The 26,411-nt window shown below is 39.8% G+C and overlaps 1 protein-coding gene across 2 annotated transcripts in view; it reads left to right on the top strand.

The window, feature by feature from the left end:
* Nucleotides 1-26,411, top strand: part of LOC128689936 (juvenile hormone esterase) — a 151,405-nt gene that overhangs the window by 71,237 nt on the left and 53,757 nt on the right. For both annotated transcript variants that reach the window (XM_070088681.1, XM_070088679.1), the window contains one exon: nucleotides 12,837-12,984. In XM_070088681.1, coding sequence (XP_069944782.1) covers nucleotides 12,837-12,984 — 148 coding nt within the window. The remainder of the gene's footprint in view (nucleotides 1-12,836; nucleotides 12,985-26,411) is intronic.

Here is a 26,411-nt window from a genome sequence, read left to right as displayed (position 1 = left end):
GAGTGCTAGAATATCTGATACACGAAAGGAGGCGCTGACCAGGGAAGTGGAAACTATCGAACTTAAGTTAAATTACTCTTACAGGAACCTAAAGAGACAGGAGGAGATTAAAGCAATTAGTGAAATTGAAAGAAATTCAAAATATTTCTTTTCATATGCCAAAAACAAGGCAAATACCACATCTAGTCGGGCCCTTACTCAGACAGGAAGGGACTTACACAGATGACAACAAGGAAATGAGTGAAATATTGAAATCCCAGTATGACTCTGTGTTTAGTGATCCACTAATCGGTCTGAGGATCGACGACTCAAATGATTTCTTCATGAATGAGCCTCAAAACTCCATAAATGTATGCCAGATTTCCGACATTACCCTAACTCCGATAGATTTCGAAAAATCCATTGACAACATGCCCATGCACTCAGCCCCGGGCCCAGACTCATGGAACTCTGTTTTCATTAAGAACTGCAAGAAACCCCTCTCGCGTGCCCTAAGTACACTATGGAGGAGGAGCTTGGACATGGATGAAATTCCACAGTCACTTAAAACAATGGATATAGCCCCACTCCATAAAGATGGCAGCAAAGCATTGGCTAAGAACTATAGACCAATAGCTCTGACGTCCCACATCATAAAAATTTTTGAAAGAGTGCTAAGAAGCAGGATTGCAAATCACCTAGATTCCCAAAATCTGCACAATCCAGGGCAACCTGGGTTCAGGGCAGGTCGCTCCTGCCTCTCACAACTACTGGATCACTATGATATGGCCTTGGATGCACTGGAAGACAATGAGAATGCAGATGTAATATACACATACTTTGCAAAAGCATTTGACAAATGCGATCATGGCGTAATAGCCCATAAAATACGTGCTAAAGGAATAACTGGGAAAGTGGGGAGATGGCTCTTCAACTTCCTAACAAATCGAACACAAAGAGTAGTGATCAACAGAGTTAAATCGGAGGCTGCCATAGTGAAGAGCTCTGTTCCACAAGGCACAGTACTCGCCCCCATCTTATTCCTCATCCTCATATCAGACATAGACAGAGATATATATCACAGCACCGTAGCATCCTTTGCGGATGATACTAGGATCTGCATGAGGCTGTCATCTGTTGAGGACGCGGTTAACCTCCAAGAAAATATAAACAGTTTTCCAGTAGGCAACGGTAAACAATATGATGTTTAATGAGGACAAATTCCAACTACTCCGTTATGAAAAACTGGAGGAGATAATAACTAGAACAGAGTATACTACAGACTCTGGCCATACAATAGAGCAGAAAAATAATGTAAGGGACCTGGGAGTAGTAATGTCTGAGGATCTCACTTTCAAGGATCACAACAGTGCCACGATCGCACGTGCAAAGAAAATGATATGATGGATAATGAGAACGTTGAAAACGAGAGATACCAAGCCAATGATGATCCTTTTCAAATCACTTGTTCTCTCTAGGCTGGAATACTGCTGTACATTAACATCTCCTATCAAAGCAGGTGAAATCGCAGATCTAGAGAGTGTACAGAGATCCTTTACTGCACGTATAAGTTCTGTCAAGCACCTTAACTACTGGGAATGCTTGGAAGCACTTGACTTGTACTCGTTGGAACGCAGGAGGGAGAGATATATCATAATCTACACTTGGAAAATCCTGGAAGGAATGGTCCCAAATCTGCACACAGAAATCACTCCCTACGAAAGTAAAAGACTGGGCAGGCGATGCAAAATGCCCCCAATAAAAAGTAGGGGCGCCATTGGTACACTAAGGGAAAACACCATAAGTGTCCGGGGCCCAAGACTGTTCAACAGCCTCCCATCAAGCATTAGGGGAATTGCCAATAAACCCCTGGCTGCCTTCAAGAGAGAGCTGGACAGATACCTAAAGTCAGTGCCGGTTCAGCCGGGCTGTGGCTCGTACGTTGGACTGCGTGCGGCCAGCAGTAACAGCCTAGTTGAGCAGGCCCTGATCCATCGGGAGGCTTGGTCATGGACCGGGCCGCGGGGGCGTTGATCTCCGGAATAACCTCCAGGTTGAAGCCACTGTGTGGCGAACCGTTTCTTCAGTAAAGATTCCCATATGTTGCATAAGTGTCTCAATTCCTCAACTTGTCGGTTTTCAAAACCATTTTATCACTTCTGTCAGACACTGCAACATCATGGGATCTCCATACAAAGAATTCTTCAACACTTGTCCAACCTTTGGACGAAGACTTACTTACACTAGTGGATGGTTCCATTGTGACCCCGCCTCCTCCTGCTTCGGCTCACCTGACTGCAATATATAAGCCACCTCTCTGGCCCTATGCTGTACTTCCTACAGGAGTGATGTACTAAACACATCGATTCCAGGCTGAGGGACTGATTACCTCAAACTACTTCTCTCCTTACCCATTTCTACTTTGTATTGGACTGATGAAGCCACTGTGTGGCGAAACGTTTCTTCGATAAAGATTCCCATATATTGCATAAGTGTCTCAATTTTTCAACTTGTCGGTTTTCAAAACCATTCATCACAAATGTGGTATTAATAAAGTACTGAGGGTGTCGAACCAGGTAAGTATCAGAAATAATAGATTTAAGTTGGATAAATTTAGATTTAGAAAGGACATAGGTACGTACTCGTTTCTGAACAGAGTTGTGGATACGTGGAACAATCTTGCAAGTAGGGTGATCGAGGCTAGGACCTTGGGTAACTTTAAAAAAAGACTGGACAGATATACGAGTAGAAGGGTCTGGGTTTGATTAAAGTCGTGGGTACTGGAGTAAATTTATGTGTAGAGGTGGTTTTGATAAGAACTTGCCTTGTATGGGCCAGTAGGCCTTCTGCAGTGTTCCTCCATTTTTGTGTTCTGAAGTTCCGTGACATCTATGTTTGAATCAATTATCCTATCTATTTTCGTGTCATCGGCGAATTTGCTCATATCACTAGTAATTCCCTCACCTAGGTCATTGATATACATTTTAAACAGCAATGGACCTAAGACTGGTCCCTGTGGAATGCCATTTGTTACAGATCCCCATTCAGATTTAACCCCATTTATGCACACTCTGTTTACTGTTCTCTCCTTACCCATTTCTACTTTGTATTGGACTGATGAAGCCACTGTGTGGCGAAACGTTTCTCCATTAAAGATTCCCATATGTTGCATAAGCGTCTCAATTTTTCAACTTGTCGGTTTTCAAAACCATTCATCACAAATGTGGTATTAATAAAGTACTGAGGGTGTCGAACCAGGTAAGTATCAGAAATCATAGATTTAAGTTGGATAAATTTAGATTTAGAAAGGACAAAGGAAAGTACTCGTTCTCGAACAGAGTTGTGGATACGTGGAACAATCTTCCAAGTAGGGTGATCGAGGCTAGGACCTTCGGTAGCTTTAAAAAGAGACTGGACAGATATACGAGTGGAAGGGGCTGGGTTTGATTAAAGTCGTGGGCACTGGAGTAAATTTATGTGTAGAGGTGGTTTTGATAAGAACTTGCCTTGTATGAGCCAGTAGGCCTTCTGCAGTGTTCCTCCATTTTTATGTTCTGAAGTTCCGTGACATCTATGTTTGAATCAATTATCCTATCTATCTTCGTGTTATCGGCGAATTTACTCATATCACTAGTAATTCCCTCATCAAGGTCATTGATATATATTTTAAACAACAATGGATCTAAGACTGGTCCCTCTGGAATGCCACTTGTTACAGATCCCCACTCAGATTTAACCCCATTTATGCACACTCTGTTTACTGTTCGTGAGCCATGACTCGATCCATGACAACAGTTTTCCCCCACCGCCGTGAGCTGCCACTTTCTTTAACAGCCGGTGGTGCGATACTCTATCAAATGCCTTACTAAAATCCAAATAAACAACATCGAATTCTTTATCGTGATCAACAGCCTCAAAAGCTTTACTGAAGAAAGTTAATAAATTAGTTAGGCAGGAACGGACCCTCGTGAATCCATGCTGAGTATAATTCACTAAATTATGCATATCAAGATGGCTTCTTATAATATCAGCTATAATTGACATTAATAATTTGCCTACAATTGAGGTCATGCTTATTGGGCGGTAATTTGACGGTAACGATTTGTCTCCTGCTTTAATAATAGGAATTACATTGGCCATCTTCCTCATATCAGAGACTACACCTGTTCGATTTTGCACTCCTTAAGAACCCTTGAAAAAGTTCATCAGGGCGCGGGGATTTATTTTGCTATAATCGGTCTATCTGTTTCATAACTAGCTAACCTAATTATTGGGATATTGTTAGTGTCCTCCAGTGTGAAAACAGACAGAAAATAATTATTATAAATCGAGCACATTTCATTCTCCTTCTCAGCAAGATGCCCAGAATTATTTCTAAGGGGACCTATCTTTTCCCTAACGTTTGTTCTATAAACCTGGAAAAAACCTTTTGGGTTATTTTTCGAATTCCTAGCAACTTTAATTTCGCATTCCCGTTTAGCCTGTCTTATCTCTTTTTAATAACGTCCCTCTTAATGTCAACATACTGATTCATAAGATGACCTATAAATTCCTTTCTTCTGCCCTAAAAGATGTTTGAGCCTATTATTCATCCATTTTGGGTCATTTCTATTAGATCTAATTTCTTTATATGGGATAAATGTGTTTTGGACATCATGTAGTGTTTAGAAAGCTGTCATATTGATAGCTCTCTTCGTTACCTGAGTCCACAGATGATAAGTGTTCTCTAAGGCCACTGTAATCTGCTAAGGAAAATCCGGGACCGTTACTGAGTTATCCCCACTGTCATACTTCCATTTAATGTTAAAGGTAATTGATTTGTGGTTGCTTGCGCCGAGTTCCTCTGTAATTTCTAAATTATTAACAAGAGTTTCATTGTTTGCCAGAACCAAGTCAAGCAGGTTATTTCCCGTTGTAGGTTCTGTCAAAAACTGTTTTAAAAAACAATCCTGAACTATTTATGAGAAGTCGTTACATTCTAAATTCCCAGTCAAAAATTTCCACTCGATCTGACTAAAGAGTCCCCTAGAATTACTGTTATCGTGCCTTGTGTCCTTAACAATTTCCTCACAAAGTAGTCTCCATTGGTCCATTACTAAGTTTGGGGAGACGGTATATGACACCTAAAATCTATTTTTCGAGCCCCTCTGAAAATTCTATCCAGACATAGTGTGTATGTGTTATTTAAGACTTTATGCCCGTTTTTATGCAAAAGTTCAAGTGATCTTGAATATACAGTGCCCCCCGCCCCCCGACACTCCTCTTCCCGATACTTCTGTCTACTGGGAACAATTTAAATCCTTGAATGTGGTATTCAGCATGCATGTCCCGGTTTTTCATATTTGCTTGGAGAAGGTTTCGGGGGTGAACGCCCCCGTGGCTCGGTCTGAGATCAGGCCACTTGGTGGATCATGGTCTGATCAACCAGGCTGTTACTGCTGGTCGCACGCAAACTGATGTACGAACCACAGCCAGGTTGGTCAGGTATTGACTTTAGGTGCCTGTCCAGTGAAGTCTTGAAGACAGCCATCAGTCTATTGGTAATCCCCCTTATGTATGCTGGGAGGCAGTTGATCAGTCTTGTGCCCCGTTCGATAGGTTTACAATAATTTAAAAATAATCAAATAAAATGAAATATGTTTTTTTGTTAGGTTCAGAATGATTTTTGCGAAATTACTGCATACACAAATTTTCGCTTTTATTATTCGGCAAGAACAGCGTTGCTATTTAAGCCAAAAGCGAAACTGTTACCAACTCGGCATGACACACACACACACACACACACACACACACACATACACACATATATATATATATATATATATATATATATATATATATATATATATATATATATATATATATATATATATATATATATATATATATTATTATTATTGTTATTATCACACTGGTCGATTCCCACCTAGGCAGGGTGGCCCGAAAAAGAAAAACTTTCACCATCATTCACTCCATCACTGTCTTGCCAGAAGGGTGCTTTACACTACAGTTTTTAAACTGCAGCATTAACACCCCTCCTTCAGAGTGCAGGCACTGTACTTCCCGTCTCCAGGACTCAAGTCCGGCCTGCCGGTTTCCCAGAACCCCTTCATAAATGTTACTTTGCTCACACTCCAACAGCACGTCAAGTATTAAAAACCATTTGTCTCCATTCACTCCTATCAAACACGCTCGCGCATGCCTGCTGGAAGTCCAAGCCCCTCGCACACAAAACCTCCTTTACCCCCTCCCTCCAACCTTTCCTAGGCCGACCCCTACCCCGCCTTCCTTCCGCTACAGACTGATACACTCTTGAAGTCACTCTGTTTCGCTCCATTCTCTCTACATGTCCGAACCACCTCAACAACCCTACCTCAGCCCTCTGGACAACAGTTTTGGTAATCCCGCACCTCCTCCTAACTTCCAAACTACGAATTCTCTGCATTATATTCACACCACACATTGCCCTCAGACATGACATCTCCACTGCCTCCAGCCTTCTCCTTGCTGCAACATTCATCACCCATGCTTCACACCCATATAAGAGCGTTGGTAAAACTATACTCTCATACATTCCCCTCTTTGCCTCCAAGGACAAAGCTCTTTGCCTCCACAGACTCCCAAGTGCACCACTCACCCTTTTCCCCTCATCAGTTCTATGATTCACCTCATCTTTCATAGACCCATCCGCTGACACGTCCACTCCCAAATATCTGAATACATTCACCTCCTCCATACTCTCTCCCTCCAATCTGATATCCAATCTTTCATCACCTAATCTTTTTGTTATCCTCATTACCTTACTCTTTCCTGTATTCACTTTTGATTTTCTGCTTTTGCACACCCTACCAAATTCAACCACCAATCTATATATATATATATATATATATATATATATATATATATATATATATATATATATATATATATATATATATATATATATATATAGGGAGGTACCACCTCTAGAACTGTCATGGGGACCCTCATCCTCAGAGAAAAGAATAAACTTGCTTCAGGGAAAACTCAAGATTCTCCCTGAAGCTGTTTGAGAATTTTCTCCTACCACCCCCTATATTATGTATGTATATTTTATTTAAAGACAAAATACATTGACGAAACATTCACAAAAATATGATACAAAGTAAAACAACATAGGTAACTCAGAGCTACATCTCGAATACTTCGTCCAGCTCCCCTGCGGTGGGCCGCGTGCCCAGAATGCTGCAGGCATTTCCTCTCTGGATCGCAACACTGAGTCTCTGAAAGAGGAAGCTGGTCGCCCTGTGGTCCTTGGTTTCTATGATGAGCTTTTCACCCAGCTCTTTGAGGAACTTTAGAGCACACTTGCCCCATGCTCCAAGGGTCTCCGACCCTATTGGAATGAAGTTATAGCAAGGGGGAAGGTCTTCATATTTTCGGATCTTCTGGGTCTCCCTGTGGCTGGCAGCTCCACCCCCTTCCACTACAGAGTATGGCAAGTAGGTGTCTGCCAATGTGGCAGCACAGGTGTAGTCCCAGGCAATCTGCTTTCCATCCTTCCAGGGTAGCATAGTGGCTCCATCAGGACGCTTTTGACTTCCATCAGACCTCTGTACTTGGGGTTCCCGTTGAGCTGGGCAACGGGCTGTGGCGAGGCTTCTCTTTATTATGTCATTGATCTCCTCATGTCTGGCATACTTCCCTTCTGCTGTGTGACACACGAGACCATGGAGTCCGAATTGATCAGCTGTCGCCCTGCCGCAAATACACCTATGTTCGGTGAGGATGGGGGCGGCTAGGCGAAGAGCAACACCAATCCGAATGGCCTGTGGGTCGAGACGGGTGCCCAGGGAGGAATTGGGAACAGCTAACAGGAAATCTCCTGAGTGTGGTGCCTTCACTGCCAGGAGACGAGCTTTGTTCTTTCCTGAAGCATTGGAGAGCATTGTGTTGGCGATTTTTTCCATGATCGGTTTGTCCCAGTGGGACTGTTTGTGCTGTTTGGGAGGAGCTGGTCTACTGGAGGAGTCTGTAAGGGTGTCCCACCGAATTGCTGCTTCAGTAAACCTGGGGTCTTGAGCTCCTACCAAGTCTCTCAAGCGTTCGGGCACTATCTTCTTGACTAATGCACTGGAAGCCAAACACGAAGACAGAAAAGCAGGTAAAGCAACATGCGTTGCTTTACGCACCCCTATACCTCCCAGTCGCACTGGGAGGGTTGCCTGATCCCATTGCTCATCCTCTAGTGACAGGTTCAGTGCCTTCTTAAAAGTTGATCTCAGGTGTGCGTCATATTCATCGAGTGTTGGGTTGTCAAAAGAGGGTGCACACCTCAAGAAGTAAGTGAGTCTTGGCATAGTAAGACACCTTGTGAGGAGATACAGAGCATCATGGGCATCAAGATCGCTTATTCTCTCCTCCATTCTCATAAGGTCATTCAATTTGTCCCTGAGGACAGTATCGATGGCCTGGTGACCCAGCGGTGCCCCCAAGAGGGTACTGTTGGACGGAGTTGTAGTTGAGATTTCCGGGAGGATTCTTCGCACAGCATTGATTATTTCCTGGTTCGCTGTGATGATTTCACACTTAGAGGGATTGAGGATGAGTCCCAAGCCTTCTCCCTGTGTTTTCACCAGTTGTAGGTCCCCCACGAGGGACTCTTCAGTACCTGCCAGAGTGCCGTCATCCAGGTACCATATATTGAGCTCACTGCGTAGGCTGGAAGTTAGTTCTCTTACTGCCAAGCAGAAGAGAAGTGGAGCAAGTGGGTCACCCTGCTGAACACCCTCTGATGATTGAATTTCATGTTCTCCAAACAAAAGAATTGAGGGTTTGCTGTAGCCGGCTGAAATGAAGGGAAAGAGACTGGGGAACCGAACCCGAACAGCTGGCAAAACAGCATCTCTCCTCACCATATTAAAGGCATTTCTAAAATCAAGTTTGACTATGGCCTTGTCTTCTGGTAGGTCCCTGATGTAGGCCCTTGCCGCATGAGCTGCAGCTTCACTGCCTTGAGAGACCCCGAAGCCCAGTTGGTGTGGCTGGAGTAAAGTGGCAGCTTCTAGGCGAATGTTTCTCACTGCTGCTTTGGCAACGAGACGGCGAAGAGTGTTTCCAACTGCAATGGGTCTGATTCCCCCATCCCTCTTCTTCAAAGCACATAGTGAGGCTCCAAAAAAGAAAGGTTTAATTTCTTCTGGGATTCGCCCAGCCAGGCAATTGTTGACGAAAGTTGTTAACTCGGTGAGAAGAATTGATGCAGATTCACTGAGTACTGGATTTACCATCTCTTTGAGGTGCTGAGGTCGAATTCCAGTGTAACCTCCTGCAGATCCTGCTGGAAATGACACGATCGCCTTATAGACTTCCGATTCTGGCAAAATTAATTGTTCAGTGATAGGGTCTTCCTCAGGGTTGTCGTTGATGGCTGTGGTGTCCCTGGTTGGGTGCTTGTCTCTTAGTGCTTGGGCCGTGGTCTCATCCTTGGGGGCTACAGTGTCGTCACTTGTAATTATTCTTATTGCTCCCACTGTGTTACCTTCCTCAATTTTTTTGCTAACCTGTGCGCAAATTTTCTCGTTCTCAGTAGGACTTTTCTTGGGTCTGCCTCTTTGATTCCTGCGATGATGGGGAAGAGGGACACAGTTATCCGTTCTTGGGTAGTTGCGCACTGCCTTGATAACTGACGTGGTTAGCAGTTTGCCTCGTCTTTCAGGAACTGCAAGACAGACATTGCCGAACAAGAGAAGGTTGCGCCATGCTTGGATGGTGCCTCGGGCTTCTAAGTTGGTGGAACCTCCATTCACCCGCTTAAGAAGGTCTGTGAATTTCCCTGCTGCATATGGGCTAGCTGCTTTAGGGATGTGGGATAGTGTACTGCTAGCAGTGGATTTGAATGCCAACAGAAGGTTATCGCAAGTGACGAGGTTGCCATTGGAATTGTCATCTGCCTGTGGAGGCTGTGGGCTGCTCTCTGCTGGGGGCATATGTGATCCCGCACACCTATTGTGTGCACGAATACGGCCGTCCCTGTTGCGTGCTCGAAACTCTCCACACACCTGACATGTGCCTCTTCTTTCATTGTTGGGTGCATTGTTTCCCTGGCTTTGTGGCTGGCTGGCTTCATCGTCTGCGATACCTCACACTGTGTGATAAGCCCAAGCTGAAGGGAAAATGGCGCATGGCACATTCCGCATGTGGTTCATGGTGGTGGTGGGGGGGGGAGGAGAGGGGTGTCCAGTCCTTGTGGTGGCCGGTGGAAGATGTGTGCTGAGGCGGAGTAGGGCACTCGCTCCCTCACAGGACAAGTCACTATACACCACGATGCTCAGCGCACATGTTACTATACACCACTATGCTCAGTGCACTGCCCCCACTATCAACGACACACCGCTATACACTTCACATGCTATGTGCCTACCATGCACATACTATGCACTGTACACTATAGACTATATACACTATACACACGGTGAACAAACACACCATTGTTGTAACACGAGCACACGGTGTATGCGCGCCTGTTTGGGGAAGGGGGGGACAGTTTTACCCCTCAACCTCCGCCTCCTCCTCCTCCATTAGGCCTCCCCTCACCGACCTCTCCTACCCAGAGGTGACCGTTATGTTCCCTCACTGAATTCACATACACAGAACTTTTCTTGATTCTGACGGAATAGACGAAATGCGGAGTCTTCTGGCCCTTTCCAACACGACCAGCAGATATTCACATATATTCACATATATATATTATATATATATATATATATATATATTTATGTATATATATATATATATAAATATATATATATATATATATGTCGTGCCGAATATGTAAAACTGGTCAATTAGCAAGAACTCATTTAAAGTTAAGTCCTTTCTGAAATTTTCTCTTATACGTTTAAAGATATATTTTTTTCATTAATGTTAATGTAAAAATTTATAATTTTGCACTAAAAGATCTTAGAAAATTTACCTAACCTTATTATAACAAGAGTAATTTATTTTAGCCTAACCCAGCTAAATATATTTTAGATTTGTTTACAATAATTTAATACTAAACAGGCACAGTGAAATATATTTTTTTCGTTAGGTTCAGAATGATTTTGGCGAAATTATTCCATACACAAATTTTCGCTTGTCCTATATGGCAAGATGAGTGTTGCTATTTAAGCCAAGATGGTAAGTTCTGCCTATTCGGCACGACATATATATATATATATATATATATATATATATATATATATATATATATATATATATATATATATATATATATATATATATATATATATATATATATATGCATATATATATATATATATATATATATATATATATATATATATATATATATATATATATATATATATATATATATATATATATATATATATATATATGCAAAACAACCACTGTAAAAAAGTGGTGAAATTAAAAGAGCTTTCGTGACTACTCACATTATCAAGGAACTATGAAAGTAATACAACAAAGAAAGGCAATTAAAGGGCTTAGACCACACCTCACAGTCAACTCCCACAACAAAGAAACACCTGACGAGCGATAATACCGGACTCCTAAGAAAACAGGAACACTGCAGTAGGTCCGCTGGTCCAACTAGGCAGGTCCTCACGACATCCCACATGAATAAATAGAGCATTGGAATTTTGTCCAGTTCTAATGCTATATTTATGTTGTTTTAATCTAAGTTCGAAACTTTTACCAGTTTGACCGTAATAAACTTTATCGCAAATTTTAAAAGGAGTCTTATAAACACATCCGTCAGCATTTTGGGATTAATTCTTAATCAAAAGTTTTTTTACTGTATCAAGATTTTTAAATACAACTTTAATATTAAAAGTCTTTGATTTTAAAAGCCCTTTAATTGACTTCCTTTCATGTATTACTTTCATAGTTCCTTGACAATGTGAGTAGTCACGAAATCGCTTGGAATTTCACTACTCTTTCACTGTGGTTGTTTTGTATATTTTAAAATCACCTGTTTACTGTGATCTTATTGCATATATATATATATATATATATATATATATATATATATATATATATATATATATATATATATATATATATATATATATATATATATATATATATATATATATATATGGGTTATATAGTGTCTGGTGAGTAAATGACAATTAGGTTTCATCCGAAGAATGGGACGGAAGTTCCAGTTCCATAGATCAAGATCCCTCCATCAGCATCAAGACTTCCCCATTGACGGAATTATCTGTTCTAACAGTTACCCTTTGAATAATTTGTAATTTCCAAGTAAATCTCTAAGAAGAACGCCAATAATTAATGTGTGTAAGAGATATGAAAACTAAGAAAAGAAAGTATTTTATTTTTAATAAGAAAAGTAAATTTATTCTCTCCAGCTATTTGTGTTTACAGTCCATAAACTTAGAATAATTATCTCTGTAATAGTTTAGTGGCCGTTTTCGGGATAAGAATGAAGTGCACAATATTACAAATCTATGAAATTGAAAATACCCATCAACTATATTGTTTTAAAATTATTATAGTTCTTACAACTCAATAGAGTGAATATTCAAAATGTAGATGATTTTAAACAAAAGTTTTTACAAGTATGACAAATTTTACTGTGTTAATGCTAGTAACATAGAGGTATAATTTACATGAGATTTCTTTTTTCTTTTAATATAATTTTACATGTAACTTTATTCATTTTTCACTCCATTTACCTTATGTTCATTAAGAGTAACGATAAGCTATAGAAACCCTTATATATCCCTTTATCTTACAATTAAATATTTCTTTGCACTTTAAGCTTTTACGTTAGTCTTTACTTGTGCATTAAAATGATTTACTTCATATTAATTAGTCTTTTACTGTAGGATAAAGAACCGAAGCCCGAGCTTCCAGTGATGGTTTGGATCCACGGAGGAGCTTTCTTCTCTGGGGGCGCGTTCGAGTACATGCCACATGTTCTTCTTAATCATGATGTGGTGTTAGTGGTCATCCAATACAGACTAGGTGTTATTGGTGAGTAATTACCATATGCTAATCTGATATATATATATATATATATATATATATATATATATATATATATATATATATATATATATATATATATATATATATATATATATATATATATATATATATATATATATATATATATATATATATATATATATATATATATATATATATATATATATATATATATATATGTATATATAGATGGGAAAAGAGGAAGGTGGCAACAACAAGTAAGATGGAGGTGAAAGTGTATAAACTAAGGGAGGAGGAAGTTCGGGCGAGATATAAGCGAATATTGGCAGAAAGGTGGGCTAGTGGAAAGATGAGTAGTGGGGGGGTTGAAGAGGGTTGGAATAGTTTTAAAAATGCAGTATTAGAATGTGGGGCAGAAGTTTGTGGTTATAGGAGGGTGGGGGCAGGAGGAAAGAGGAGTGATTGGTGGAATGATGAAGTAAAGGGTGTGATAAAAGAGAAAAAGGTAGCTTACGAGAGGTTTTTACAAAGCAAAAGTGTTATAAGAAGAGCAGAGTATATGGAGAGTAAAAGAAAGGTGAAGAGAGTGGTGAGAGAGTGCAAAAGGAGAGCAGATGAAAGAGTGGGAGAGGCACTGTCAAGAAATTTTAATGAAAATAAGAAAAAATTTTGGAGTGAGTTAAACAAGTTAAGAAAGCCTAGGGAAAGTATGGATTTGTCAGTTAAAAACAGAGTAGGGGAGTTAGTAGATGGGGAGAGGGAGGTATTAGGTAGATGGCGAGAATATTTTGAGGAACTTTTAAATGTTAAGGAAGAAAGGGAGGCGGTAATTTCATGCACTGGCCAGGGAGGTATACCATCTTTTAGGAGTGAAGAAGAGCAGAATGTAAGTGTGGTGGAGGTACGTGAGGCATTACGTAGAATGAAAGGGGGTAAAGCAGCTGGAACTGATGGGATCATGACAGAAATGTTAAAAGCAGGGGGGGATATAGTGTTGGAGTGGTTGGTACTTTTGTTTAATAAATGTATGAAAGAGGGGAAGGTACCTAGGGATTGGCGGAGAGCATGTATAGTCCCTTTATATAAAGGGAAAGGGGACAAAAGAGATTGTAAAAATTATAGAGGAATAAGTTTACTGAGTATACCAGGAAAAGTATACGGTAGGGTTATAATTGAAAGAATTAGAGGTAAGACAGAATGTAGAATTGCGGACGAGCAAGGAGGCTTCAGAGTGGGTAGGGGATGTGTAGATCAAGTGTTTACATTGAAACATATATGTGAACAGTATTTAGATAAAGGTAGGGAAGTTTTTATTGCATTTATGGATTTAGAAAAGGCATATGATAGAGTGGATAGAGGAGCAATGTGGCAGATGTTGCAAGTATATGGAATAGGTGGTAAGTTACTAAATGCTGTAAAGAGCTTTTATGAGGATAGTGAGGCTCAGGTTAGGGTGTGTAGAAGAGAGGGAGAATACTTCCCGGTAAAAGTAGGTCTTAGACAGGGATGTGTAATGTCACCATGGTTGTTTAATATATTTATATATGGGGTTGTAAAAGAAGTAAATGCTAGGGTGTTCGGGAGAGGGGTGGGATTAAATTATGGGGAATCAAATTCAAAATGGGAATTGACACAGTTATTTTTTGCTGATGATACTGTGCTTATGGGAGATTCTAAAGAAAAATTACAAAGGTTAGTGGATGAGTTTGAGAATGTGTGTAAAGGTAGAAAGTTGAAAGTGAACATAGAAAAGAGTAAGGTGATGAGGGTATCAAATGATTTAGATAAAGAAAAATTGGATATCAAATTGGGGAGGAGGAGTATGGAAGAAGTGAATGTTTTCAGATACTTGGGAGTTGACGTGTCGGCGGATGGATTTATGAAGGATGAGGTTAATCATAGAATTGATGAGGGAAAAAAGGTGAGTGGTGCGTTGAGGTATATGTGGAGTCAAAAAACGTTATCTATGGAGGCAAAGAAGGGAATGTATGAAAGTATAGTAGTACCAACACTCTTATATGGATGTGAAGCTTGGGTGGTAAATGCAGCAGCGAGGAGACGGTTGGAGGCAGTGGAGATGTCCTGTCTAAGGGCAATGTGTGGTGTAAATATTATGCAGAAAATTCGGAGTGTGGAAATTAGGAGAAGGTGTGGAGTTAATAAAAGCATTAGTCAGAGGGCAGAAGAGGGGTTGTTGAGGTGGTTTGGTCATTTAGAGAGAATGGATCAAAGTAGAATGACATGGAAAGCATATAAATCTATAGGGGAAGGAAAGAGGGGTAGGGGTCGTCCTCGAAAGGGTTGGAAAGAGGGGGTAAAGGAGGTTTTGTGGGTGAGGGGCTTGGACTTCCAGCAAGCGTGCGTGAGCGTGTTAGATAGGAGTGAATGGAGACGAATGATACTTGGGACCTGACGATCTGTTGGAGTGTGAGCAGGGTAATATTTAGTGAAGGGATTCAGGGAAACCGGTTATTTTCATATAGTCGGACTTGAGTCCTGGAAATGGGAAGTACAATGCCTGCACTTTAAAGGAGGGGTTTGGGATATTGGCAGTTTGGAGGGATATGTTGTGTATCTCTATACATATATGCTTCTAAGCTGTTGTATTCTGAGCACCTCTGCAAAAGCAGTGATAATGTGTGAGTGTTTACCTGGAGAGAGTTCCGGGGGTCAACGCCCCCGCGGCCCGGTCTGAGACCAGGCCTCCTGGTGAAAGTGTTGAATGATGATGAAAGTATTTTCTTTTTGGGGATTTTCTTTCTTTTTTTTGGGTCACCCTGCCTCGGTGGGAGACGGCCGACTTGTTGAAAAAAAAAAAAAAAAAAAAAAAATATATATATATATATATATATATATATATATATGTATATATATATATACATATATACATTATATATATATACATTTTTTTTTTTTTTTTTCAAAAAGTCGGCCGTCTCCCACCGAGGCAGGGTGAACCAAAAAAGAAAGAAAATCCCCATTAACGAAAATACTTACATCATCATTCAACACTTTCACCACACTCACACATTATCACTGCTTTTGCAGAGGTGCTCAGAATACAACAGTTTAGAAGCATATACGTATAAAGATACACAACATATCCCTCCAAACTGCCATTATCCCAAACCCCTCCTTTAAAGTGCAGGCATTGTACTTCCCATTTCCAGGACTCAAGTCCGACTATATGAAAATAACCGGTTTCCCTGAATCCCTTCACTAAATATTACCCTGCTCACACTCCAACAGATCGTCAGGTCCCAAGTATCATTCGTCTCCATTCACTCCTATCTAAAACACGCTCATGCACGCTTGCTGGAAGTCCAAGCCCCTTGCCCACAAAAACTCCTTTACCCTCTCTTTCCAACCCTTTCGAGGACGACCCCTACCCCTCCTTCCTTCCCCTATAGATTTATATGCTTACCATGTCATTCTACTTTGATCCATTCTCTCTAAATGACCAAACCACCTCAACAACCCCTCTTCTGCCCTCTGACTAATGCTTTTATTAACTCCACACCTTCTCCTAATTTCCACACTCCGAATTTTCTGCATATTATTTACATCACACACTGCCCTTAGACAGGACATCTCCACTGCCTCCAACCGTCTCCTCGCTGCTGCATTTACCACCCAAGCTTCACATCCATATAAGAGTGTTGGTACTACTATACTTTCATACATTCCCTTCTTTGCCTCTATAGATAACTTTTTTTGACTCCACATATACCTCAACGCACCACTCACCTTTTTTTCCCTCATCAATTCTATGATTAACCTCATCCTTCATAAACCCATCCGCCGACACTTCAACTCCCAAGTATCTGAAAACATTCACTTCTTCCATAATCCTCCTCCCCAATTTGATATCCAATTTTTCTTTATCTAAATCATTTGATACCCTCATCACCTTACTCATAAGAACATAAGAACATAAGAAAGGAGTAACACTGCAGGAGGCATGTTGGCCCATACTAGGCAGGTCCTTTACAATTCATCCCACTAACAAAACATTTGCCCAACCCAATTTTCAATGCCACCCAAGAAATAAGCTCTGATGTGAAAGTCCCACTCAAATCCAACCCCTCCCACTCATGTACTTATCCAACCTAAATTTGAAACTACCCAAAGTCCTAGCATCAATAACCCAACTAGGTAGACTGTTCCACTCATCAACTACCCTATTTCCAAACCAATACTTTCCTATGTCCTTTCTAAATCTAAACTTATCTAATTTAAATCCATTACTGCGGGTTTTCTCTGGAGAGACATCCTCAAGACCTTATTAATATCCCCTTTATTAATACCTATCTTCCACTTATACACTTCAATCAGTCTAACAAGTGAATGTAACTTAAGAGTCTTCCCTCATTCTTCGTTTCTACACAAGTGAATACAGTAACTTAAGAGTGTAATCAGTTCAATCTTTCTTCATAATGGAAGATACTTCTGCTCTTCTCCAATGAGGGACTACCACCTCAAAACTTTAAGTATTAACATCGTTAGTCATCAACTACTTGCTGAATGTTTTCATAACGAATGTTATAACAACCTGTCCATTCTGTAATGTATGGATCCTACGAATGTTTTCCAGTCCAACTGAGCTGCATAATCTAGGCGAGGCCTTACTAATGATGTGAAAAGCTGCAGTATGACCTCTGGACTTCTGTTGCTTACACTTCTTGATATAAATCCCAGTAATCTATTTGCCTTATTACGTACGCTCAGGCATTGCTGTCTTGGTTTAAGGTTGCTGCTCACCATAACCCCCAAGTCCTTTTCGCAATCTGTATGGCTAAGTTCTACATCATTTAACTTATAAGTACTAGGGTTATGGGTACTCCCAAGCTTCAGAACCTTACATTTATCTACATTGAACTGCATCTGCCACTTTTCTGACCAAGAATAGAGTTTGTTTAAATCCTCCTGAAGTTCCATGACATCTACGTTTGAATCAATTATCCTACCTATCTTTGTGTCATCGGCGAATTTGCTCATATCACTAGTAATTCCCTCATCAAGATCATTGATATATATTATAAACAACAACGGGCCCAAGACTGATCCCTGTGGAACGCCACTTGTTACAGATCCCCACTCGGATTTAACCCCATTTATGGACACTCTCTGCTTCCTGTCAGTGAGCCATGACTCGATCCACGAGAGCACTTTTCCCCCAGTGCCATGAGCTGCCACTTTCTTTAACAGTCTATGGTGCGGAACTCTATCAAAAGCCTTACTAAAATCTAAGTAAATAATATCAAATTCTTTATCGTGGTCAACAGCCTCAAAAGCTTTACTGAAGAAAGTTAATAAATTAGTTAGACAAGACCAGCCTCTTGTGAATCCATGCTGAGTATCATTAATCAAGCTATGCTTATCGAGATGGCTTCTTATAATCTCAGCTATAATTGACTCTAGTAATTTGCCTACAATTGAGGTCAGGCTTATTGGGCGGTAATTTGACGGTAACGACTTGTCCCCTGTTTGAAAAAAAGGAATTACATTAGCCGTCTTCCACATATCAGACACTACACCTGTTTGAAGAGATAAATTAAAAATATTAGTTAATGGTTCACAGAGTTCCATTTTGCATTCCTTAAGAACCCTTGAAAAAACCTCATCAGGACCCGGCGACTTATTTTGCTTCAGTCTGTCTATCTGCTTCACAACCATTTCACTAGTGACTGTGATGTTACATAATTTATCTTCTTCTAGCCCACTATAAAAATTAATTACTGGAATATTGTCAGTGTCTTCCTGTGTAAAAAATGAGAGAAAATAATTATTAAAAATCGAGAACATTTCATTCTCTTTGTCAGTAAGGTGCCCATAGTTATTTTTAAGGGGACCTATCTTATATCTAACTTTTATTCTATAGACCTGGAAAAAACTTTTTGGGTTAGTTTTAGAATCCCTAGCAACTTTAATTTCATAGTCCCTTTTAGCTTTTCTTATCCCCTTTTTAATGTCCCTCTTAATGTCAATATACTGATTCATAAGATGACCCTCACCTCTTTTGATACGCCTATAAATTCCTTTCTTATGTCCTAGTAGATATTTGATCTAATTTCTTTATATGGGATAAACGTCTTTAAGCAGCATGTATAGTGTTCAGAAAACTGTCATATTGATAGCTCACTTCGTTACCCCAGTCAACAGATGATAAGTGTTCTCTAAGCCCATCGTAATCTGCTAAGCGAAAACCTGGGACTGTTGCTGAGTTATCGCTACTATCGTACTTCCATTCAATGCTAAATGTAATTGATTTGTGGTCGCTAGCACCCAGTTCCTCTGAAATTTCTAAATTATTAACAAGGGATTCATTGTTTGCCATAACTAAGTCAAGCAGGTTATTTCCCCTTGCAGGTTCTGTCACAAACTGCTTCAAAAAACAATCCTGAACTACTTCTAAGAAGTCGTATGATTCTAAATTCCCAGTCAAGAAATTCCAATCAATATGACTAAAGTTAAAGTCTCCTAGAATTACTACATTATCGTGCCTTGTGGCCTTAACAATTTCCTCCCATAGTAGTCTCCCTTGGTCCCTATCTAAGTTTGGGGGACAGTATATCACTCCTAAAATCAGTTTTTCATGCCCCTCTGAAAATTCTATCCAAACAGACTCTGTATGTGTTACTTCAGACTTAATACCCGTTTTTATGCAACAGTTCAAGCGATCTCGGACATACAATGCCACCCCACCCCCCTTCCCGATACTTCTATCTACTTGGAACAATTTAAAACCCTGAATATGACATTCCGCAGGCATGTCCCGACTTTTTTAATTAAACCACGTCTCAGTTAAGGCAAATACATCAATGTTACCTGCACTAGCAACTAATCTCAACTCGTCCATCTTATTCCTACCACTACGGCAATTAGCATAATAAACATTGAAAGACTCTCCTTTCTCTTTGCCCTTCCTGCTCATTTCTGTTTTTCTACTAAACCTATTACTATCCTTATCACCCAAAGTCCCTGGCTTTTCAATATCTACCTCGTTCTGCTTATTACTAGTTCCCCTAGAACTCGTAATATTACTACTCTGGGACTTCACTGTTTTCCTGCCAAAACCCATACCACTAACTATTCCTAGTTTAAAGTCCTAACAGCTCCCTCCACTGCAGTTGCCAGTGCTACCACCCCAGACCTAGATAAGTGAACCCCATCCCTGGCATACATGTCATTTCTGCCATAGAAGAGGTCCCAGTTGTCAATGAATGTTACCGCATTTTCCTTACAGTATTTGTCCAGCCAGCAATTGACACCAATTGCCCTGGACAACCATTCATTTCCAACTTCTCTCCTTGGCAAAATACCACATATGACAGGGTTCCCACCCTTACTCCTAATTATTTCTATTGCTGACCTATACCTGCTAATCAGGTCTTCACTCCTACGTCTGCCAACATCGTTGCCTCTAGCACTGAGACAGATAATAGGATTGTTCCCATTACCTCTCATGATGTCATCCAGACGGCTAACAATGTCATCCATCCCAGCCCCAGGAAAGCAAACTCTCTGTCTCCTACTCCTGTCCTTCAAGCAGAACGCCCTATCCATATACCTAACATGGCTATCCCCAACAACAACAATATTCTTACCTTCCTTGGTGTCGTTCGTCGTGATGTTCCCAGTAGTCGACTCACATTCGTCGGGTAGCACTGAGAATGTATTAGATGTTTCCACAACAGTTTCCACGGCAGTCTCTTTCTTCTTCATCGTTTCTACCTTTCCATTCGTCTTCTTGATCGTCAACTTCGTTCCCTGCTGTCCAACCACTGACCAGTTTCCCTTCTTGACCTGAGGACTCAAAACAGGAGGACTACTATGAATCATCTTGTTTTCCTCGGTCAGTCGCCGAATCTCCAACTTCGCCATCCTCAATTCTTCCTTAAGCTGTTGGTAAAGTTGCTCGATGGAGGGCATCTTGCTTCAATTCGTAGAGAGCCCACAAACAGGTCTTCACAGAGCTAAGTACACGTCAACTTTCTACCTTTACACACATTCTCAAACTCATCCACTAACCTTTGCAATTTTTCTTTAGAATCTCCCATAAGCACAGTATCATCAGCAAAAAGTAACTGTGTCAGTTCCCATTTTGAATTTGATTCCCCATAATTTAATCCCACCCCTCTCCCGAACACCCTAGCATTTACTTCTTTTACAACCCCATCTATAAATATATTAAACAACCATGGTGACATTACACATCCCTGTCTAAGACCTACTTTTACCGGGAAGTATTCCCCCTCTCTTCTACATACCCTAACCTGAGCCTCACTATCCTCATAAAAGCTCTTTACAGCATTTAGTAACTTACCACCTATTCCATATACTTGCAACATCTGCCACATTGCTCCTATATCCACTTTATCATATGCCTTTTCTAAATCCATAAATGCAATAAAAACTTCCCTACCTTTATCTAAATACTGTTCACATATATGCTTCATGTAAACACTTGATCTACACATCCCCTACCCACTCTGAAGCCTCACTGCTCATCCGCAATCCTACATTCTGTCTTACCTCTAATTCTTTCAATTATAACCCTACCGTATACTTTACCTGGTATACTCAGTAAACTTATTCCTCTATAATTTTTACAATTTCTTTTGTCCCCTTTTCATTTATATAAAGGGACTATACATGCTCTTCGCAAATCCCTAGGTACCTTCCCCTCTTTCATACATTTATTAAACAAAGTACGAACCACTCCAACACTATATCCCCCCCTGCTTTTAACATTTCTGTCATGATCCCATCAGTTCCAGCTGCTTTACTCCCTTATTTACATATATATATATATATATATATATATATATATTTTCAACAAGTCGGTCGTCTCCCACCGAGGCAGGGTGACCCAAAAAAGAAAGAAAATCCCCAAAAAGAAAATACTTTCATCATCATTCAACACTTTCACCACACTCACACATTATCACTGCTTTTGCAGAGGTGCTCAGAATACTACAGTTTAGAAGCATATACGTATAAAGATACACAACATATCCCTCCAAACTGCCAATATCCCAAACCCCTCCTTTAAAGTGCAGGCATTGTACTTCCCATTTCCAGGACTCAAGTCCGACTATATGAAAATAACCGGTTTCCCTGAATCCCTTCACTAAATATTACCCTGCTCACACTCCAACAGATCGTCAGGTCCCAAGTATCATTCGTCTCCATTCACTCCTATCTAACACGCTCATGCACGCTTGCTGGAAGTCCAAGCCCCTCGCCCACAAAATCTGCTTTACCCCCTCTTTCCAACCCTTTCGAGGACGACCCCTACCCCTCTTTCCTTCCCCTATAGATTTATATGCCAAGGGCTCTGGTGGCCTGGTGGTTAACGCTCTCGCTTCACACGGTGAGGGCCTGGGTTCGATTCCCAGCCAGAGTAGAAACATTGGACGTGTTTCTTTCCACCTGTTGTCTATGTTCCCCATCAGTAAAATGGGTACCTGGGTGTTAGTCGACTGGTGTGGGTCGCATCCTGGACACTGACCTAAGGAGGCCTGGTCACAGACCGGGCCGCGGGGGCGTTGACCCCCGGAACTCTCTCCAGATAAACTCCAGATAAACTCCAGATGTCATTCTACTTTGATCCATTCTCTCTAAATGACCAAACCACCTCAACAACCCCTCTTCTGCCCTCTGACTAATGCTTTTATTAACTCCACACCTTCTCCTAATTTCCACACTCCGAATTTTCTGCATAATATTTACACCACACATTGCCCTTAGACAGGACATCTCCACTGCCTCCAACCGTCTCCTCGCTGCTGCATTTACCACCCAAGCTTCACATCCATATTAGAGTGTTGGTACTACTATACTTTCATACATTCCCTTCTTTGACTCCATAGATAACGTTTTTTGACTCCACATATACCTCAATGCACCACTCACCTTTTTTCCCTCATCAATTCTATGGATAACCTCATCCTTCATAAATCCATCCGCCGACATGTCAACTCCCAAGTATCTGAAAACATTCACTTCTTCCATAATCCTCCTCCCCAATTTGATATCCATTTTTTCTTTATCTAAATCATTTGATACCCTCATCACCTTACTCTTTTCTATGTTCACTTTCAACTTTCTATCTTTACACACATTCTCAAACTCATCCACTAACCTTTGCAATTTTTCTTTAGAATCTCCCATAAGCACAGTATCATCAGCAAAAAGTAACTGTGTCAATTCCCATTTTGAATTTGATTCCCCATAATTTAATCCCACCCCTCTCCCAAACACCCTAGCATTTACTTCTTTAACAACCCCATCTATATATATATATATATATATATATATATATATATATATATATATATATATATATATATATATATATATATATATATATGTATGTATATATATGTATATATATATATATATATAAATATATATATATATATATATATATATATATATATATATATATATATATATATATATATATATATATATATATATATATATATAGTTCTTATTCTTGTTTATTTCCTCTTATCTCCATGGGGAAGTGGAACAGAATTCTTCCTCCATAAGCCATGTGTGTTGTAAGAGGCAACTGAAATGCCGGGAGCAAGGGGCTAGTAACCTCTTCTCCTGTATATATTACTAAATGTGTAAGGAGAAACTTTCGTTTTTCCTTGTGGGCCACCCTGCCTCGGTGGGATACGGCCGGTGTGTTGAAAGAAAGATATATATATATATATATATATATCAGATTAGCATAGGTAATTACTCACCAATAACACTTAGTCTGTATTGGATGACCACTAACACCACATCATGATTGAGAAGAACATGTATCATGTACTCGAATGCGCCCCCAGTTTGGAGGGATATGTTGTGTATCTTTATACGTATATGCTTCTAAACTGTTACATTATGAGCACCTCTGCAAAAACAGTGATAATGTGTGAGTGTGGTGAAAGTGTTGAATAATGAAAGCATTTTTCTTTTTGGGGATTTTCTTTCTTTTTTGGGTCACCCTGCCTCGGTGGGAGACGGCCGACTTGTTGGAAAAAAATATATATATATATGTATATATATATTTATATATATATATGTATATATATATTTATATATATATGTATATATATATTTATATATATATGTATATATATATTTATATATATATGTATATATATATTTATATATATATATGTATATATATATGTTTATATATGTATATATATATATATATGTGTATATATGTATATATATATATATATATATATATATGTATATATATATATATATATATATATATATTATATGTAATATTTCCCAGTAAAAGAAGGCCTAAGACAAGGATGTGTGATGTCACCGTGGTTGCTTAATATATTTATAGATGGGGTTGTAAGAGAAGTAAATGCGAGGGTCTTGGCAAGAGGCGTGGAGTTAAAAGATAAAGAATCACACATAAATTTGGAGTTGTCACAGTTGCTCTTTGCTGACGACACTGTGCTCTTTGGAGATTCTGAAGAGAAGTTGCAGAGATTGGTGGATGAATTTGGTAGTGTATGCAAAAGAAGAAAATTAAAAGTGAATACAGGAAAGAGTAAGGTTATGAGGATAACAAAAAGATTAGGTGATGAAAGATTGGATATCAGATTGGAGGGAGAGAGTATGGAGGAGGTGAATGAATTCAGATATTTGGGAGTGGACGTGCCAGCGGATGGGGCTATGAAGGATGAGGTGAATCATAGAATTGATGAGGGGAAAAGGGTGAGTGGTGCACTTAGGAGTCTGTGGAGACAAATAACTTTGTCCTTGGAGGCAAAAGAGAGGAATGTATGAGAGTATAGTTTTACCAACGCTCTTATATGGGTGTGAAGCGTGGATGATGAATGTTGCAGCGAGGAGAAGGCTGGAGGCAGTGATGTCATGTCTGACGGCAATGTGTGGTGTGAATATAATGCAGAGAATTCGGAGTTTGGAAGTTAGGAGGAGGTGCGGGATTACCAAAACTGTTGTCCAGAGGGCTGAGGAAGGGTTGTTGAGGTGGTTCGGACATGTAGAGAGAATGGAGCGAAACAGAATGACTTCAAGAGTGTATCAGTCTGTAGTGGAAGGAAGGCGGGGTAGGGGTCGGCCTAGGAAAGGTTGGAGGGAGGGGGTAAAGGAGGTTTTGTGTGCGACGGGCTTGGATTTCCAGCAGGCATGCGTGAGCGCGTTTGATAGGAGTGAATGGTTTTTAATACTTGACTTGCTGTTGGAGTGTGAGCAAAGTAACATTTGTGAAGGGGTTCATGGAAACCGGCAGGCCGGACTTGAGTCCTGGAGATGGGAAGTACAGTGCCTGCACTCTGAAGGAGGGGTGTTAATGCTGCAGTTTAAAAACTGTAGTGTAAAGCACCCTTCTGGCAAGACAGTGATTTAGTGAATGATGGTGAAAGTTTTTCTTTTCCGGGCCACCCTGCCTTGGTGGGAATCGGCCAGTGTGATAATAAAAAAAAAATAAAAAAAAATATATGTGTATATATATATGTCGTGCCGAATATGTAAAACTAGTCAATTAGCAAGAACTCATTTAAAATTAAGTCATTTCTAAAATTTTCTCTTATACGTTTAAAGATATATTTTTTTTCATTAATGTTGATGTAAAAATTTATAATTTTGCACCAAAAGGAACTTAGAAAACTTACCTAACCTTATTATAACAAGTGCAATTTATTTTAGCATAACCCAACTAAATATATTTTAGATTTGTTTACAACAATTTAATACTAAACAAACACAATGAAATATATTTTTTTCGTTAGGTTCAGAATGATTTTGGCGAAATTATTGCATAAACAAATTTTCACTTGTCCTATATGGCAAGATGAGCGTTGCTATTTAAGCCAAGTTAGCAAGTTCTGCCTATTCGGCACGACATATATATATATATATATTTATATATATATATATATATATATATATATATATATATATATATATATATATATATATATATATATATATATATAACTGTCCTGGGAACCCTCATCCTCAGAGAAAATAATAAATTTGCTTCAGGGTAAACTCAAGGATCTCTCTGAAGCTGTTTGAAAATTTTCTCCTACCACCCTCTATACTATATTCTGCTTATGCTTTATTTAAAAGCAATGTACATTGACAAAATACATTGAAAAAATACAGTACAGAGTAAAAGAACAAAGGTAACAACTCAGAGCTACATCTCGAATACTTCGTCCAGCTCCGCATGCCCAGATTCCTGCAGGTATTTCCTCTCTGGATTGCGACACTGAGTCTCTGAAAGAGGAAGCTGGTCGCCCTGTGGTCCTTGGTTTCTATGATGAGCTTTTCACCCAGGTCTTTGAGGAACTTTAGGGCGCACTTGCCCCATGCTCCAAGGGTCTCCGACCTCATTGGATTGAAGTTATAGCAAGGGGGAAGGTCTTCATATTTGCGGGTCTTCTGAGCCT

The sequence above is a fragment of the Cherax quadricarinatus genome, chromosome 25, assembly GCF_038502225.1.
Source record: "Cherax quadricarinatus isolate ZL_2023a chromosome 25, ASM3850222v1, whole genome shotgun sequence".
Classification (NCBI taxonomy): Eukaryota; Metazoa; Arthropoda; class Malacostraca; order Decapoda; family Parastacidae; genus Cherax; species Cherax quadricarinatus.
The sequence above is the reverse complement of the archived record's forward strand: the minus strand, read 5'-3'. Positions and strand labels throughout refer to the sequence as shown.